The sequence below is a fragment of the Sphaerodactylus townsendi genome, linkage group LG04 (genome assembly GCF_021028975.2).
Source record: "Sphaerodactylus townsendi isolate TG3544 linkage group LG04, MPM_Stown_v2.3, whole genome shotgun sequence".
In the NCBI taxonomy this organism is placed as follows: Eukaryota; Metazoa; Chordata; class Lepidosauria; order Squamata; family Sphaerodactylidae; genus Sphaerodactylus; species Sphaerodactylus townsendi.
In genome coordinates this window covers 23,825,711-23,844,813 of record NC_059428.1, presented here as the reverse complement: position 1 = coordinate 23,844,813, position 19,103 = coordinate 23,825,711, and the positions used below count along the sequence as shown (strand labels likewise).

General features: G+C 43.1%; 1 protein-coding gene across 1 annotated transcript in view; it reads right to left on the bottom strand.

Annotated features, from left to right (window-relative positions):
• DYNC2H1 (dynein cytoplasmic 2 heavy chain 1) overlaps nt 1-19,103 on the bottom strand; it is a 182,940-nt gene that overhangs the window by 64,002 nt on the left and 99,835 nt on the right. The window contains 7 exon segments of the mRNA XM_048493723.1: nt 1,105-1,236; nt 2,709-2,786; nt 4,120-4,170; nt 5,689-5,754; nt 11,140-11,229; nt 15,350-15,493; nt 17,338-17,472. Of these exon segments, the coding sequence (XP_048349680.1) occupies nt 1,105-1,236; nt 2,709-2,786; nt 4,120-4,170; nt 5,689-5,754; nt 11,140-11,229; nt 15,350-15,493; nt 17,338-17,472 (696 nt within the window).

Here is a 19,103-nt window from a genome sequence, read left to right as displayed (position 1 = left end):
AATTGAAGTCCATGAGCTCAGGAGGGTATAACTCTTCTTAGGATGGCACTGCTGAGATATTAATTCCAGTGTTCAGTCAATCAATACTTCTAGTCTGAACATTTAATCTGGAGAGCTGGGTTTTATTCCCCACTCCACCTGAGGAGCACACTCTTATCTGGTGTACTGGATTTGTTTCTCCGCTCCTACACACAAAACATGCTGGGTGACCTTTGGCGAAGTCACAGTCCTTCAGAACTCTATCAGCCCTACCCACCTTACAAGGTGTCTGTTGTGGAGAGAGGAAGGGAAAGGCCCTTTGAGTCTCCTTACAGAAGAGGAAGGAGGGGAGGGTGTAAATCCTAACTCCTCTTCTTCAGCACATGGTAACCTGTTTTAATTGGCAAAAGCGAGCCATGTACCGTTATTGCACAGTGAACGTGAAAGAAAGAGGCGATTGACATCCAGAAGAGACCAGGCTTTCTTTAGAGGCTAGAAAAAAGTAAAGGTAGTCTCCTGCACAAGCAAGAGCCTAGAATGCTGGAGACAAACTCTAACCCTGCATAAAGATGAAGTCTTTCTAAATACAGACATTGCCCCCATTTTTTCTGCTGACCCCCTGCTCATTCTCCCTCTGCTCCAGTCAACAATGACATAACCAGTCTCACCCACAAAAAATGCATTATTCTTTTGTGAAATCTCCACTCAGTCAATGGCATCTGCACGGTGAATCATGGAAACAGAATAATTTAACTGGGAAAGAATACTCCTTCAGTAAAGGACACTAGTGTTGCCAAAGTCAGGGCATGCAGCCCCGGCTCGATCCAACCAGCAAGGTGGGCAGAAGTGGAACTGCCAGTGTGCTACCCCGCCACACATGGAGGGGTTATGGAGAGCACAGGGCTCTTGTAAGATAGGTTGGACTAAGTGCTAGCCAACTGGCCCAAGGTCACCCAGTAACATTAATGGGACTTGACTTTGGGACCCAAACTTGGGACTCTCACATCCCAGTCTGACTCTCCCTGGCTTCATTGAAAATGACATAGCGTAGGTTGTGGCAGCTAATACCTTCCATTAGTTTCACTGGGATTTAGTGACAACCAAGTGTAACATGTGAAAACACACCTGCTGAAACAGAGATATCCTGTTTGCAATAATGGATGGGAAATCTTGTTCACACATTGAGCTCCGTGAGAAAGGCTGCCACAGTGCCTCGTCTTGAAAGCAAACCGTTTGGTACAAGGTTGGGAGGGAGATCTATGGAACAAGTGGTGTACATTTTACAGGAAAAAAGAATTTTAACAATAAAGACACATAAATTTAAATCAATAGTCACTTAACTGTAACCTTTACAAGAATGTACAGAGAACCCCGCTGGATCATACCAATGGTTCATTTAGTCAAGAATCCTGATTCCCACAATGGCCGACCACATGTCCACAGGCAAACTGCGGCCCCTCCAGAAACTGGCATTCAGGGGCATGCTGACTTTGATCTGAGTGATTCCATTTAGCTATCATCATCACAGGCATTGACAAACTTGTCTAAACCTCATCTAAACTAGTGGCCATCACTACACCTTGTGTCAGTGGATTTAAAAAGTTATATGTGCACTATGTGCAGAACAGCTCCTTCCTCTGTCCTGAATCCACTGCCCGTCAGCTTTCTGAATCCGTTTTTCCCAGACCGTGCATAATCTGTTGTGTTTAATCTAAGTCTGTGATGCCATCTGTATATACCTTTAGCTATACAGAAACTGCTGTATGATCCCATTACTGCATGGGGGAATGCTGGAACAAAATGAAATGAGGACAGTCACTTGTGTGGATCTTTCCCTCCGTCTGGTATCCTTCCAGCTAGAGAAAAACATTTGGGATTGGTCCCATTCATAGGGTTTGCGTGAATGGAGTCTGATAAATTGTCGCTTCTACATTCATAACACTGCTACAAGATTGTTATGCCATGCATTCTAAAATGAACAACATACAAGCTATACAAAGTGAAACACAAAACGGACAACTTTCTTTATGTGCCTGAACAGCAACCACTTAAAATGTACCCTTTCTTAGCCATATTGCCAAAACACTCATCCTGGCTCTCATCTCTTGTCTGGAGTACAACCATGTTCTCCTTGCTGTCTTGTGCTTCGTATTTTCCCCGTTCATTTCAGAATTCATCGATTGCAGTAACCTTTTGCTCTGGCAACTATGCTCGCTTCTTCTCTCCAGAAGTGTCTTCGCTTGCACACTATTTGCTAGTCAGCTTCAGAGCTCCATTTCTCATAATCAAGGCTGCGCATCCCTGACCTCCCTACTCTTTTCTTGCTCTCCTTTTTTGCTGGAGTGCGCTTTGCAAACTTTTTTTTTTTTTGCCAAAACTTTTTTCCTTCTCTTACTCTCACCTTCATGATTTATGCCGTGTTGCTGCTGAATTAGGATACTTTCTCCAGCAGCGTTGCCAGCCCAGAACGAGGGGGAGGTGGTTGGCACTTGTTGCGGGAAGGGGAGTGACTGCCAGTTGGGAATGAAGGGGGGGAGTTGATTCAACTGGCTCGTGGCCCTGATAAGCCCTCTCAAAGGGCCCAGGGGTTGCCAAACAGAGGCAATTCTAGCTAATAATACCCACAACTTCAAATATTAATCCTGCAAACTTCAAACACTTATGTTGGCAAACATCAACTTCCACAAAGCTAAATTACCTTTTGCATGAATGTTAAAATGAAATATTACCTTAAGAGATGCCACTGCCCAGGCTCTTTCCTGTTCTATCCAAGAGGGAATCTGGTCTCGGATGTTTTTTTGGGAATCCTTAATCGAACAAAGACATTACATTATGCATGTTATAAACAAGGATGTTCTTGGAGAAAAATTCATTAGGGGCATATTTTAGCCAACATTTAAACATGTCTGGTTGTTCTAACAAAATTTCAAATCCCTCGATTGTCCATGGGTACAACGTTCGGACATGCCAAATACTAAAGAGGTAGGCATGTCCAGGGGCGGCTCGAGGTCCTCTGCTGCCCCAAGAATGATCTTCCTGTGCTGCCCCCCCACGGCGCCCCCCCGTGGCACACACACACACCCCAACCCCCTTCCCACATTTGCCTACGTTCCTATTCTTTTTGTAGTACTTTTTGAGGCTGAAAAAAGCGGCCTAGTTACAGTTCAGGGGAAAAACTGCCTGAGGAACAACAGTTCCCAGGAGACCTTGGGGCTCTCAAGTATAGTTCGTCAGGCAGCTTTCTCCTTGAACAGTAAATACCCTGTTTCCCCGAATATAAGACATCCCTGGAAAATAAGACATAGTAGAGTTTTTGCTGAAGTGCGAAATATAAGGCATCCCCCAAAAGTAAGACATAGCAAAGTTTTTGTTTGGAAGCATGCCTGACGAACAGAATACAGAAATATAAGACATCCCCTGAAAATAAGACATAGCGCATCTTTGGGAGCAAAAATTATATTTGGGGAAACATGGTAGGCCGCGTTTTTCAGCCTCAAAAAGTACTACAAAAAGAAAAGGAACGTAGGTAAATGTGGGAAGGGGTGTGTGTGTGTGCGTGTGCTGCGGGGGGGGGGACGCTGCGGGGGGGGGGCGGAAAAAACACTCTGAGCACCGGGCACAGTTTGGCACAGCTACGCCTCAGGAGGAGTAATTAGGAAGATTAGTGGGCTGCAGTAGAAAGGAGGGGGTTCCACTGACATATGTACTTCGCATAAGCAGATAATTTAGTCTGGAGCCAACCCAGTACGTTTCAAGAGAGTCAGCTGAAAACTTTCTACTGCTGAGTTATCAACAGAATTAGCGCATGCCTGTGCAGTGGCCCAGTGGCGTTATCGCTGTTTTGCTGGAGGTGAGTTGCTTTTGTTGGCCTCTCACACCATCTGGGGTTGGCTCTAAATCTGAATACCCAGTAATCATAATTCAAGTGCAGCATTTTTACTGCCCTTTGATGTCGCTTTCCCTCTGGACAATGTTGCAAGATAGGAAAAATATTGACTTCAGAAGTTAATAGGAAAGAACTGAACCAAAGTGAGGCAATCTACTTTCACAATAAATAACAGAGCACCATGTTTCATCACTATCTATGTAAGTTATAGTACAGTACTTTTTATTTTTTTAAAAAGGTTAAGTTAGCCTTACAGATTTTCTCAGCATGTCTCCAATGATGACTCCAGTAAATGTGTCCCATTCCTGTGGGAGAAATTAATAAAAATAATATGCATATATGGTAATTCTGAAAACAAAAATTAAACACCAGTGCTGCATTTTGAAAAGGATCTAAGGACGTTAGCATCTTGATCCAATGACTAACTTAATGTATTTGGGATTAAGTGTGTGTGCGTGTGTTGCGTGCGCGAGGGGATTTGGAGAGGAAAATTGCCAGGCAGGAAAATAATTAAGCTTCATCTCGTTCCTTCCTTCACTTCAGAGCTCTAAACTACATTCCCCCAAAGTGACTTTTGCTGAAATAACCCTACCACCACCACAATTTGGTTTGAGTTGTTTGCAGCAGTCTGTCTCCATGAGATAACAAAATTATAAGAGCAAACACAAACCATCGCACTTCAGAATATAATCTGATGAAAAGAGCAAAGTAAATACTAGGAGGACTCCAATTAAATCTTCTCAGTATATGAAAAACAGAAGGGTTTGGATAACAGGAAGTAGGAAAAATCATTCCTGCCTCCCCAATTGGATGGTGGGAATTACCCAATCAAGATGGCCTCCACTGGAGACTGAAGCAGGAAAAAATTGTAATCAGTGTTTGAAAAGTTACATTTTTCTTTCTCACACCCCCCTGACTGATCTCAGGTGCTCAGGAGCAGCAGCAGCAGCAGAAGGCCATTTCTTTCACATCCTGCATGTGAGCTCCCAAAGGCACCTGATGGGCCACTGCGAGTAGCAGAGTGCTGGACTAGATGGATTCTGATCTGATCCAGCAGGCTAGTTCTTATGTTCTTAAATACTAAGTGACTATGTTCCTGCAATCCCCAGAAGTTACACAGACAAGAAAACATTCTTCCCAGTCATTTCAAAACACTGCCACAAAAAGGGAACAGGCAAGACTCCACCTTTTCCACAGGTGCGGGGAATTTATCACTCGCCAATAAGGATTAGACATTGATCCAGCTTCGCTGTTCTCTGAAATTTTCCCGAACTCTTCCAAAACAATGTATTGTCAAAATTTTCACTGCCAAAATCAACTGGCTATTCTGGATTTTCTGGGCTGTGTGGTTGTGGTCTCAGTGTTTTTGTTCCTAAACTTTGTTCACATCTGTCACTGGCATTTTCAGAGGCATGTCACATTGAGATGTGTTTTTCCCCATGGCACGACAAAGAGAAACATTTTTGCACATTTGCACATCTTTAAACTTTGATACTGAATTGCACTACCTACACTCGAGTGTGTGTTTCAGCAGACAAGACTACAGTGACTGATTTTTATATTATTCTTTACACTGCATTCCTTTTGATTCTTCGTGAGTACAAAGAGTATCACATCTAAGCATGATATGCCTCTGAAGATGTCAGCGACAGGTGCAGATGAAACGTTAGGAGCACAAACTACCAGACTATCACCACACAGCCAGGAAAACCCACAACTGTCAGCTACCAAAAGTCTTCATACTATCCTGGGAGGAATCCTAAACAGTAGCTTAAAATGCAAATGGCTATCCACCATTGCTGAACCTCTTCTAAGCCACTTACATTATCTTGAAACAGTTCAGGATGCATTCCTTTCACAAAATGTAATGCGAACATGAGTTGATCAGCCTGCAATGACAGAAAAGCAAACAAATTAATACTATCCTATTCCATAACCTCCTTAGGAATTCTCACTCAATTAAATCATTTTCAGCTACTGAAAAGAGGACTGACAGAATTGTACCCAGGGCTTCCAAGGAACTGATCAGATACCCTCACAGCGCATCTCTTCTATGGAACTTCCTAACATGGAATATCTCAGTTCTGTAAGACACAATAAAGTTTCTCCTTTCGCAACATTCTTGCTCCACTACTCTCCACTCGAATGCATTCTTTATTTTTGGACTGCTGATACTATAAACTTACCTTTCTTCATCTAAGGAAATTAAGTCTCCAATAGTACCATCCTAAGCAAAGACACACACTTCTATGCTCATCGATTTCACTGGACTCAGAAAGGTGTAGTTCTGCTGGGAATAGTACTGCATATATCAGTGGTGGCGAACCTTTGGCACTCCAGATGTTATGAACTACAATTCCCATCAGCCCCTACAATTGGCCATGCTGGCAGGGGCTGATGGGAATTGTAATCCATAACATCTGGAGTGCCAAAGGTTCGTCACCACGGGCATATATGCTTAGAAGTGAACCAGTTCTGCTGGTTCCAAACCTACACAGAACAAAGTTAGGATGGCCCAAAAGTCACATAGCATGTAGACCTCATTGTTGGACTACAATATGAAAATGTATTACATATTTCCAGTATAGGGTGTGACTGCATATAGCTAGGGGCAAGGGAGAATGAGAATTTTTACTGATAGCACAGTTTTATTCCATCGCTGTAAAATGCCAGAGAGAACTGGAAATGCCAAAAATACAAGGGGTTCTGTACTATGTGCCAGGAATCAGATTGAGTGCTGGATGCAGTAGCAGGAATCATTTTTGTTTATCCTGCTGCAGCTAATTCTGGTGTAAAGAAACACATTGTTTAAAATGCAGTGGCCAAGGAGCCAGGAAATCTCCAATTTAAATCTCATTTCAGCCACAAATTCATTGGGTATCCAAGCAGCTTCAACAGCGCCAGCCTCCTAGTCATGAATAAGAAAGAGGATTGACGATCATGAGCTCCTTTCTGTTCTTGTGCCCATCAGCTTTTACACTGATTAAAAGTTGCGCCAACTCCACCTGTAAGCTTGCTGTGTGGTTACCAGGATTTGTCCCTTACCGTGTGCTATTTCATACCATTCCTTTCAACAAATGATACGTCAGCCCTGAAGATTATGCTCCTCTGTTCTGTTCTGCCTGTAACCGCTGCTGTATTTTTAAACATAGCATGCCATGATTTTCTAAAAACAAAATCTAAATAATGCAGAAGAGATTCGCAAAGGCTTACACTTTAGCTCAGAAATCTTTTTACAACAGGATGGCTGAGACGTCCGTGCAGCAGGCAGGTTACATTTCAGTCATATATCAGTTGAAGTGAAAGGGTAATTGAACTAGCTCATTTCTGCACCAAGCAACTACATAAATCCCTAACTACTAATTTATAGTTTTTCAATGAATTCGCTTTCAGAGTTAACCAGCAGCATTTTAAAATCACCCACAGAGCCCAGCTGAAACAAAGGGTCAGATGCACCAGGGCGGGTGATGTAGAGCACCATCACAACAAAAGCAAATGGCAATAATTCATTTTGATATTTCAAAATTAGATCTTTAACCTTCCATTCGTCTTCTGTTCCGGGGGGGGGGGGGGGGGAGGAGGGATCTGAAAGCATGTCTGCATGTGTGTGGGGGCGAATCTGCTCAACTGTTAAAAATAGTTGACAAAGGCTCTCTATGCCTTCCCCCCTCTGAATTTCTACTGTGAGAGGGGTTATCTTTTTCTGCCAGGGATTTCACCCTTGGACCTCTTTCCCCACTTCTATTTGACTGGTGCCAGTGCTAGATTGACCTATAGGCTTGGCAGGCTGAAGTCTAGGACCTCAAAATCTAGGGGACATCCAGCCAAGGCGTGTAATATTTTGACACAGTCATAGGCCTTTCTGACACATGCTGACATAACGCACTGTAGCCTCTAATTTTCCCAGTGCTCCAATTCAGAATAATGCTGTCTTAAGCCGATAACTAAGCATTAGCATGGTCCTGGGAGGGGCCTCACAAGTGGAATAACTTTGGCCTCTCTTCATCTAAATCGGGCACTGGTGGTGCCACCTCTTTTGCATTTTACGTGAAGATGTATTTATTTTCACAATAGACATTTTTAGCCACTCTTCCTTCTGTCTCATTTCTCCTTTTGGGGGGGAAGTGAGATACTTTCTAGCTAGAGAATGGTTAAGACAATCAAGTTTTAACGATTTAACAAAAAAAGTTCTGTTCAGTTGCCAAGTTACTGAACGGTTCTTCTCTCTTGACACGCAAGCAGAGAATATTAAAAAAAAGAGGCTTGAATACAAATTAAAATACCTGGAAGTTAAAAAAAGTATAAGGCTAATTCATCTGTAGCAAGAACAAGCTGTTACATAATTCTACACAATAATATATATCATTTACATATCACTTAAGAGTGCAGTGCTCATCTCTTATATTATTGTATTCCCAGTAATGCAGTACAATACTTCCACGCAGCCATCTAAGAAAGTCACACTAGATTTAAACTAGGGACCAAAATTTTTGTAGCCCAGTCAGTCTCTTTGCTAATCTGCTAGATAAACCTCCAATCAGTCTCTCCAGTGAAATACAGAAATATATGTCTGGTTTTAGACATTTAGGCAATTTCAGTTATATTGTTTTCTATACATGAAGCTGAGATTTCTGGGGCAGGGGGGCGAGGGATCGATCTTCTGGATGTGAACACAGCTTTAGCATGTATGCTGGCTTCACTGCATTTGAACATAGACCATCTAAATACTATACAGGATTATTTTAATCCAGGTAGAAATAACCACTTCCCTCTTTTCCAAATTGACTGATTGGCTAGTGTACTTGAAAAATATTCAAGGAGCTCAATGGGCTGTTGCAAAACAGGTCAATCATTTTTCAGTGCCAGCTCACTCCTTTTTCAGGCGATTGTGTCTTGCATACTAATAGCACAATACCCTACTTTCTGCCTGCTCTCCAAAAGGCTATGTTGCCTTGCAGCTGTGCAGAAGCATAGCAGAGAAATATCAGTCGTCCAGCACACCCCGGGTTCCAAAGCGTCACTTTTACCAGTGAATAGATTTAATTTGAGTAGGGCCAAGATATCTCATACAAAGCAAGGCCAGGATTGAAAGGTTCCCAATAGCTGAAGATCGATTAAGGATTAATGAGCTCAACAAATATGCTATCAGAGGATGAAGCATACAAGATGGAAGTCAGCACTGTACAGTTAATTGTTTCTTAAACAGAGGTATTATTATTCCGTCCTTAATGGGACTGGAAAAACGTTTTACAACTTTGGATGGCAGGAAATATTTCTTCAGTTCTAGCAAAGGAGCAAGGAGGAAGGTTCACATGAGCAGATAGCATCAAATTCCCAAGCACAATGATTAGTTATGGAAGGTCAACTTATTGTACCTTTCTAACTGTCTCACAGAAGTGCATTATTGTATTTTACTATACTTAATATATAAGTGTTACTGGATCTTATAATATAACTCAAAAGGTTCACTGTGTGAAGAGGAAGAGTTTGGATTTACACTCAGCCTTGCTCTCCTGTACAGAGTCTCAAAGTGGCTTACATTTTCCATTCCTCTCCCCACAACAGACACACCTTGTGAGGTAGTTGAGTCTGAAGCAGTTCAGACAGAATCCTGACTAGCCCAGGTCACCCAGAGGGCTTCATGTGTAGGAACAAGGAACAAAGCCTTGCTGTTGCTACTCAGGCCCTCCTGACATTTCTCTAGGCATCTGGCTTCCTGGAGGTCCCTGCTCCTGCTAGTAACTCCAAGGGCAGGGCTGCCGGTTGTGAGGTGCTCCAGGGTCCCTGGGTGGGCGTCTGTGACAAGGAGAGGAGTAGAGCAGGCTGTTGGGTGCTGGGAGGCAGCCCCATCCCTGGACAAACCTATATAGTTCCCTTCAACCAGCTGGAAATCAGTTGGATCCTTGTAAGAAACAGCCCAGCTGAAAGTAAACTCTTCAGTTCATACTTAGGCAGATAAGTGAAATGGTAAGCTGGGAGCTAAAGTTTCTGAGATTAAGTTTACCTTAAGGACTAGCCATGGTGCCTAGTCCTTTAATTTTAAGAACAACAACATCTTGCTCATTCACTGGGGTAGTTTTTCTGTTAATGAGGCACCAGTTCTTAGAAGTGTTGTGCTTGAATCTGTTGTGTTTGAACCTCTCATGCTTGAAATTAGAACTGGGGCAACCATCAGAGCAAGTTCTTGTGAACCTAACGGACGGTTTTATTGAAGTCTGCAAATTCATGTGCCTACAAACCTGTATGCTTGTTATCATTCTTCAGTACAGAGCCAGGGATACAGCATACTGTACAATGGTGAGTGAGTTTTTCAGCATTGAGGAGCGTGCGTATATCAAGGGATTAGGCACAGAGACGGAATCCACTCCTGCCTCAATCAACCAGAAGAGGAAAGGCATCCAGCTTCCCTCCACCTAAGGTCCGTATGGCCAAATTAGATTTGATAGGAAGTCCATGGGTGGACACTCCACAACTATCGTATGGTATCTGCAAACATCATCTCAATTAATAGCCTGGGGAGGTGGAAATTCAGATTGTGAAAATGCTACGAGAGAATGAGTTTTGAAAGAAAAAAAACCCTTCGCCTTCACCATGATTTTTAACTCAAACCCTCTGCAGCTCACATTAGAAGTTTTTTAAAAATAATAATAATGGGGGACACATTCACACATTTCTCATTTGCCATGTCTGTCATGCCTACTCTTCTCTCCAGTTAGGGCAAGTCAGATTCATGCATTCTAATACTGATGAAGAACTGAGAAAGAAAAGATAGGTTGCAATATCTCCAAGGAGCTGACAGGAGACTCTGTGCACACTATTATCTTAGGATGCCAGAACCCAAATGGTGCAGAGGCTGATGATTTTATGAGCTAACGGCTGTATACATAAGAAAGATGTCTTGATCGGAAATCAGCAAAGGAACCCTGAGAGTATTACATGCTCTGCACAACCTTCCTTTCCTTCTTATTCCAGTCACTGATACTGCTGAAGTTAATGTAGCCCCACTGCTGTAATAAGCCCATGATGCTGAGATGAGCAGAGAGACTGTTCACGGAACAGGAAACTCATTTGTTCTGCCAAACAAGACAAAAAGCTGCTGTGCAAAGCTCTCGTGGGTAAAAGGCAAATGCCTCTTACTAACAAATAAGCAAAAATGGCCATTATTGTCTATCCAGTGATCCATACATTCAAGTGTGCCCAACTACGACTGCTCTGGGGATACAATTCTGCACTCAGCACTGTTAAGTCAAAGGGAAAAAACCCAAAAAAATTACCTTAAATAAGCAGCGACAGACATATTCGTACACCATGTGTTTTAAGGAGCTGATAAGAGACTTGATTCTTTCTTCGGTATTTCCCAAGTCCTGCAAGTAATGGTTCAGATATAAACATGCATTTTTTTTTTGCCTGCCAAGTCACATCTGACTTATGGTGACCTTGTAGGGTTTTCGAGGCCAGAGATGCTCAGAGGTGGTTTGCTGTTGCCAGCCTCTGCGTCATGACTCTGGTATTCCTTGGAAGTCTCACACTGAGAATCTCTTTTTAAAAAAGTGACCCAGCTGTAATCTTAGTGAAGTCTAGAGAACTTTGCATGAGTCTGGATGCATATTTCTACATCCCCCCCGCCCCCCCCCCAAAATAGGTTATTCATACAATCAACAGCAACCCAAATATCCAAGTTTAAACAAAGCGCATGAGAACTTGGAAGGTAAGCAGGGAAGGCCATGGTCTGTACTTGGCAGGCTCAAAAGAAGGCTGAGGTTGCTACACAAGAAGAAGGCAGCTGCAAATCACCTCTGCTTGCCTCTTGGCCTGTAAAATCACATGGATGGAGTCACTGTGAGCCTGTTACGACTTGAGGGCATGTTCTTCTTCTACACAACAAGCAAACATTTCATCAATCCAAACAGGTCATCAAAATAATTTGGAAATGTTTGCCCCTATACTGGGCTCCTTTTCTAAACCCAGAAGAAATAGCTCATCGGACCCAGTGCTTGCTTTCTTTGTTAAAGCATGCAACCATATATAAAGCTATGCTTTTATAGTCTATTGCAGGGGTCTTCAAACTATGGCATCCCAGATGTTCATGAACTACAATTCCCATCAGCCCTGCCACTTGGCCATGCTGGCAGGGGCTGATGGGAATTGTAGTCCATGAACATCTGGAGGGTCATAGTTTGAAGACCCCTTAGAATTTGAGCCTTGCCAGGACTTGCCAGTTTCCAGAGCTAAAATTGGATGGGATGGTAGAGACTCCTGTAGGTACCAGCACATATAGAGACAAGGAGGAGTCAGCACCTCCTGTGGAGACACAGAAGAGAAATTTTGGAGGGTAGCAACCTGTGGAATCTGGGGATCCATTGCTCACCTTCCGTTTTAGGACTTCCCACAATCACAGGCCTGAACAAAAATGCAGAGGATGAAGCAACACACAGAGGAAGGAGATCATCTTTGCCATTAGTCCTACCCCTGAAGAATAAACCCTGGCACAAGTCAGAGGGGCAAGATTTTGTGCTACCACAAACCTGAGCTTTTATTATTATTTTTGTACAGTAGGTGGGCACTGCAAGGCTAGTTTGAAAAAAGCAAAATCTCTGCTGCTACCTGGAAGCTGGAAATACCTATTTCTGATCAACTCTGAGGTATCTTTCTCTAGCTCCCGCTTCATGGAAGGACACCTCTCCTGCTGTTTCAGCAATCTTGTTCTAAATGCTATTTGCTGCCCTGCTGGATACCTCCTGGGAGTTGCCAACAGGAATGAAATTTGAACTTTATCACTCCACCACTTGTAGAAACAGATCAGGTCTTAATTTTTTCCTAAATTTAAGGGGTGAGACTTTCTGTAAAATTAACTTTCTGCTTTTGCCTTTATCAAAGTCCTAGAACATCTGAGGCAGATTCAAGGAAGCTGGCAAAGAAATGGATTATCCCTGATGCCTCTGTTGGAGTTTACCACACAGAGGAAAGGCTAAGGGTAAATGCTTATTAGGAACCACATTTAGGATGGGAAAGATAGCATGCTGCTATCTTGCTAGCTAGGAAGACTCTCTGTAACTAACTTCAGAGAAGAAGTAGAATATTAGACCTCAGAGCATCAATCTAAGGGCAGACAAGAGGTGACACAAAAAAACGCAGGGGTCACTAACTTTACAGCCCTCTCTAGTTGATCACTTGATGGGTTTTCTTTTCACTTCCTTTACACATTAGACACTGCTACATTCAACAGCCACTTGTCAGTGATTTCTTTGGTGACAGTTTGTTTATTTGATTTTGTGATTCATTGTTTTATTATATATTTTTATTTTTGTAACTCATTGATAACCCAGACTAGCCTGATTTCATCAGACCTCAGAAGGGTGCTGTGTGGTTTCCGGGCTGTATGGCCGTGTTCTAGCAGCATTCTCTCCTGACGTTTCGCCTGCATCTGTGGCTGGCATCTTCAGAGGATCTGAAGATGCCAGCCACAGATGCAGGCGAAACGTCAGGAGAGAATGCTGCTAGAACACAGCCATACAGCCCGGAAACCACACAGCACCCAAGTGATTCCGGCTGTGAAAGCCTTCGACAATACATAGACCTCAGAAGCTTCGCATGATAGGTCCTGGCTAATACTTGGCTGGGAGACCACCAAGGAATACCAGGGTTGCTAAGTAGAAGAAGGCCATGACAAAACACCTCTGTTAGCCTTGAAAACCCTATTGGGTTGCCATAATGGAGCTGAAACTTGACAGGACTTAACACACACAATTCATTGCAAGTGCTGCTACATGAAAAGCACATGACAATATCTTATAAGTTATTACTTTATTTCCAGATCAAACCAGTGGTCCATTGATCCAGCATCCTGTCTCACACAGTGGTCAACCATTTCCTCTGGAGGTCCAACAACATAGCATAGAAGCTGAGGCCTTCTCCTGCGGTTGCTTCCTGCTGCTGGTATTCAGAGGCTGACTGTCTTTGAACAGGGAGGTTCTCTTTAGTCACCATGGCCAGTAACTACTGACAGACCTCTCCTCCATCTAATCCTCTTTTAAAGCTTACTATATCTGTGGCCATAACTACATTCTCTGGCCCCAAATTCCGCATTTTATCACTTGCTGTGTAAATATGTTTTTCCTTCTGACAGTTCTGAACCTCTTGAAGCCAACACAGCCAATCTGCCACAAATGGCCTTGAAAAGGCATGGGAGTCAAGGTTGCCCCTCATGTTGCCTCCCGGCACTGGAATTCAGACGTTTACTGAATCTGAACATGGAGGTTTCCTTCTGTCACCAGGACTACTAACCACTGATAGACCTATTCTCTATGTATCTGTCTAACCGCCCCCCCCCCCCTTAAAGATGACTGCGCCCATGGGCATCACTACATCCTCCACATTCTAATCATTTGCTGTGTAAATGTAAAGCATGTCCACAAAAAAGAATACAGAATTGTGTCCTGCAGCTGTAGTTGTCATTTACTTCTTTCCAGTAGGACTAATACTTTGAATTAGTCCTAATATCAGAAACTTAGGACTGGCTTCTTTTCTTTCCCTCTTTCCCTCTTTCTTTCTTTCTTTCTTCCTTTTTTTTTTAGGGATGACCCTCCTGGGACAAAATCTTTAATCCATTAATACAAAGTTTTCCGATGAATGCAAAATTAATGTGCTTAATTTACAAACTGGCTAATTCCCGATAAACCTGTACTTACATAAATAATATCAATATTTAAACTTGCTTTTTACAATATGCGATACTTTTTAGCCAAGATACTTCTACTAGCGTGATAGCCTTTTATTTACGACTTTTGTGCAAGATTCTAGTTGTCTATTTTGGCTTTCCCCCTTTCTGAATACAGTAACAGTACAGAGCAAGCTAGGCTGTCACTGTTAATGTTATGTTCTTACATGCAGAGTTCCCAGATATTTTGTTCTATCAAAACCCCTCCCCTCCCCCACTCCAATCCTGTTTTTCATTTATTTAGTGTTGGGCAGCCCCATCCAGAGGGCAGGGGCAAATCCCCGTTTGGAGCTGGAGCACCCCTGCACCGGCAGAGCTGCAAATGTGCCAGTGGAGGGGCAACTTCATGCGACTCCGCGATCCCCAACACAACAGCTGGCTCCGTCGCCCAGGCCCACCAATGCAAAATGCTGCGCTAGCATGGCTGGGGGCAGGCCAAGGGGTGGAGCCGACCTTAGTCAGCCTCCAGAGCCTGGTGGTCCTCTGATGCTGGCGGAGGTACGCCACGATTTTTGTGGTGAATCTCTATTCCCTACTATGGGAGATTTTCATCTTAAAAAAGAAAATTAAGGCTTCCCACACTGCAGTAAAGTCCTCTGTAGAGGGTGAGGCGGCACTGGAGCAGCACCATCCCCGCCCGGCCAACAGCTCTGGATCGGGCTGTTTGTCTCCTTGTTCTTAGGACTACAGGGAATTAACTATTTTCTTTAAAAAAGCATAGCATACAGACTAGAAATAAACATCCTCTGCTTCAGTATAGTACATACCAGTTCACTCTGCAGAGCCCTTTGAAAAAGTCTTAGGAAACAAGCCAAGCTAAAGCGGTACATGTTATTAATTTTGGACAAGTCAGAGATAATAAAGTACATCTTGCTGGCGCTTTCAGCCAGAGGGAGATAGGCATCCCTTTCCTGGGAATAAAAAGACTCAGTGTTAGAATACTACTGCCACCCAGCGGTCACAGAAAAAAAAAACAACTTCAACTAGAAAAAAAACAGACATTCAGGTTGGGCAGCAGTCGTACAACACAGCTCTGTAAATAACATTTGATAATATTTTATGGCAATTTTTTTTTCAAAAATCTTTACAACTGCTTAGCTATTGACAGGAAAAGGGGTAGGAGTTGAAAATCAACCTGAAAGTGCTCTATTGGCGGAGTGAGCAGGAACAATGTTAATTGCAACGTTTGTCTGATTATGACAAATCATTTAATAGTTCTCAATATCCCCCAAAGCCATCTGTAATTTGGCATGCTGGTTTCCTTGGCTACGTCTTGAATCATTCTCTCTGGAGTTTGATCCATGTTTTTTTTTTAAATTAATCACTCAGGAAATAGGAAAACGGGTGGTTAATCCAAATGCAACGTCATTTCATTTGGTTGATGTGTAAATTTCTACATGTAATGACTCTTCATGAGAGTGAAATATTTACTGGGAATGTTAGTGGAAATATAGAGGTGATAAAATAACTGCAGTATCTACCACACATGTCAATTTAATTTGATGTCTGGCATATTGATACATTCTTCAATGCCAGAATAATCTTACGCATTAAACTGCCTTTTGATGCCAGAAGTACACCGAAATGTTTTGAGAGATCCTCTCACTAGATGGCCTACAGTCCCCAACAAATGGAAAAGAAATTCTGAAGAATAGAGGGAGAAAAGAAATGAAAAAGAGAAAAGGGGTAGAAGGAAGCAGAAGAAAAAACATCCAGGAGCTCAAGTATTCCCAATGACAACACAAACTTCTCTACCACCTCAGAAGCACACAAAGCCTAGAAACTGCAGAAGGGTGGTGTTCAACCCCTCCTCTCCCACCCCCCTGATGAAAATTTCAGAAAGAATATTTGCCTTTTCCTTGGGTGGGGGTACAACCCAAAGGTTGCAATACAGGAAGGGAAAACAGAGACTTTGGTGCTGTACGTGGTCAGGATCTAATCAAAGCTAAAGTATGTTGAAGTCTTATTGATATTGACAGAAGAACAAAGAAACTGCTTAACTCTGTACCAGCAGTGGCGTAGGAAGGTTAAGAGCTCATGTATCTAATCTGGAGGAACCGGGTTTGATTCCCAGCTCTGCTGCCTGAGCTGTGGAGGCTTATCTGGGGAATTCAGATTAGCCTGTACACTCCCACACACGCCAGCTGGGTGACCTTGGGCTCGTCACAGCTCTTCTGAGCTCTCTCAGCCCCACCTACCTCACAGGGTGTTTGTTGTGAGGGGGGAAGGGCAAGGAGATTGTCAGCCCCTTTGAGTCTCCTGCAGGAGAGAAAGGGGGGATATAAATCCAAACTCTTCTTCTTCTTCTACCCCCGAAAAAGATTAATTTTGGCTACATCAACATCCATTAAAGCATAACTCTGGGTTATATAATGGCTCATTCCGCACATGCAGAATAATGCACTTTCAAACTGCTTTCAGTGCTCTTTGAAGCCGTGCGGAATAGCAAAATCCACTTGCAAACAGTTGTGAAAGTGGTTTGAAAACACATTATTTTGCATGTGCGGAAGGGGCATATGTTTCTTGAAAAGCAGCCTAAAATAAGCATCTGTTATCATGGGCCATTCCTTATGTCTGTCTCAAACAACAGGTACAATCATTTGTGATAAAAGTCCAAATAGCTTCACACAAGACCTGCTAAAAAAAGGACTGTAGAAGTTAGTTCAGGGGCAAGAGACCTGAATAGCAGCTGCAATGCTACATTTCGTTTAGCAAGTATGAGCCAAAAAATACAAGTTTAAGGAACCCTGATTACCTGATCCAGAGAAATCTGAAGCCTGTGGAACTCCACAAGTGACTCCTGGATGAGAGCGCTACTCGCTTTCGTCTGATTCAGGGATTCAATCAAATCTTTGTTTTCAAGTATATTTCCCTGAGTGGTTGCAAGGGTCTGGAGGGGGAGAACGGTCATTATGAGACAGCTTGCACAGAATGAGCATTTACCAAAGTAAACCCTGGGAAACAAGGTGGCATCTAAGTCTGCTGGAACCTTCTTGGCCATATAATGGTTTGATGCATTCATTCAGTTAAAATATTTGCATGCTGGCTGTCCATCAAGGTATTTGAGGAGGTTTACAGCAAAAAGAATCAATAAAAACCATAACACATTATACTGAATAATAAAAAATGCCATCTACTAATGGCAGTGCTTGAGCCCACTGTTGCTTCTGCTGAGAACTACTCGCTGCAACCTTTGGGTTTCTTTTGGCTCTTTGCAGGCAGCCCTTCAACTGGGGTAGAAGACAGGATGGGCCTCATTCACTGTTCAGATCCAACCACCTGATCAGCCTTCGATGTGGCACCAGTTGGAAGGGCCAGTATGGATCTAGCTGCTCTGCTGCAAAGCTGTCAGCTCTCTTGTTCTAGGCTAGGTCATGCATCAGTGCAAACTAGTTAAAAACCATTTGCCTCACTATTAGAGCTGTACATGCGTGATGGGACAGCTCAACCTATAATTCCATATTCTGCCAATACAGAGCCTTGCTATAACATGAGAGCTGCTGAGACTTGTATCCAGAACTGCAGCTGCTCAATGAACACTTAGATTGTTCCACACTTAGGTGGAACATTCAATGGGGTTTGGTAAGCAAGGATCTATGGCGGATTCCGCACGGGCCAAAAACAGTGGTGTGAAGACGGCATAAACCCTTTTACACCATTTTAAACCATTTTCACACTGTTTTCACACTGCTGTTTTTGGCCATGCAGAATCCGCCTACGTCAGTTCTGCTCATTACTAATATTACCAGTCTTCTGCTGTGAAGAAACCTGACGCTCCTTCCCTGTGCAGGGGCATATCTGCCAGAGGGACATGGAGAATCACATGTCCCCGGGCACACACCATCTAATCACCGGGGGGGGGGGGGGGCACTTGGCCGGGGCTGTGCTTGCCGGCTCCAGGCACACCGGAGTGGGGGAGGCAGAAAATTCAGATTTTTCCCCCACAGGCTCCATTTCCCCTAGATACGCCTCTGTCCACGCATGCCCTCCTGATGAAAATGAATGTATTCAGAAGAGACAACTTGCCCCCAGAAGTGCAATAGTTACAAGGCATGTTTTAGTTCTCCTTAGAGTGGGGGCCCTGCGTCTCCTCCAGTACTTCCCTTTTTATGTTCTCTGTGTGGGTAGACAGGAAGGTCTGCCAACACTGCTGTATTTTGGCTGGCCTCAGTATAACTAACTGAACTAACTAAAACAAAATATTGAACAAATGTTATACACTGTCATATTTCCAAGCAGGGAAGTGTATAGCCCTGTGTGTTTAGTTGCCTCACCTGAAACAATTTCACCATCAGAAGTCCATTTAAATACTTGTGGAACAAAACAAGTCCATTTCTGCTTTACAGTCTATTCTACATAAGTGCAACAGCTGTCCTATCCCACTTAAAGTCTATGTCCTCTGCTAAAATAAGCAATTCACCATTTCATTACAAATATGCCAAAATCTATATATCTAATTCCCATGTGTGCCCCCCTCCCTCGCCTGCACATACTTAAATACATGGATAAAGGGCAACACAG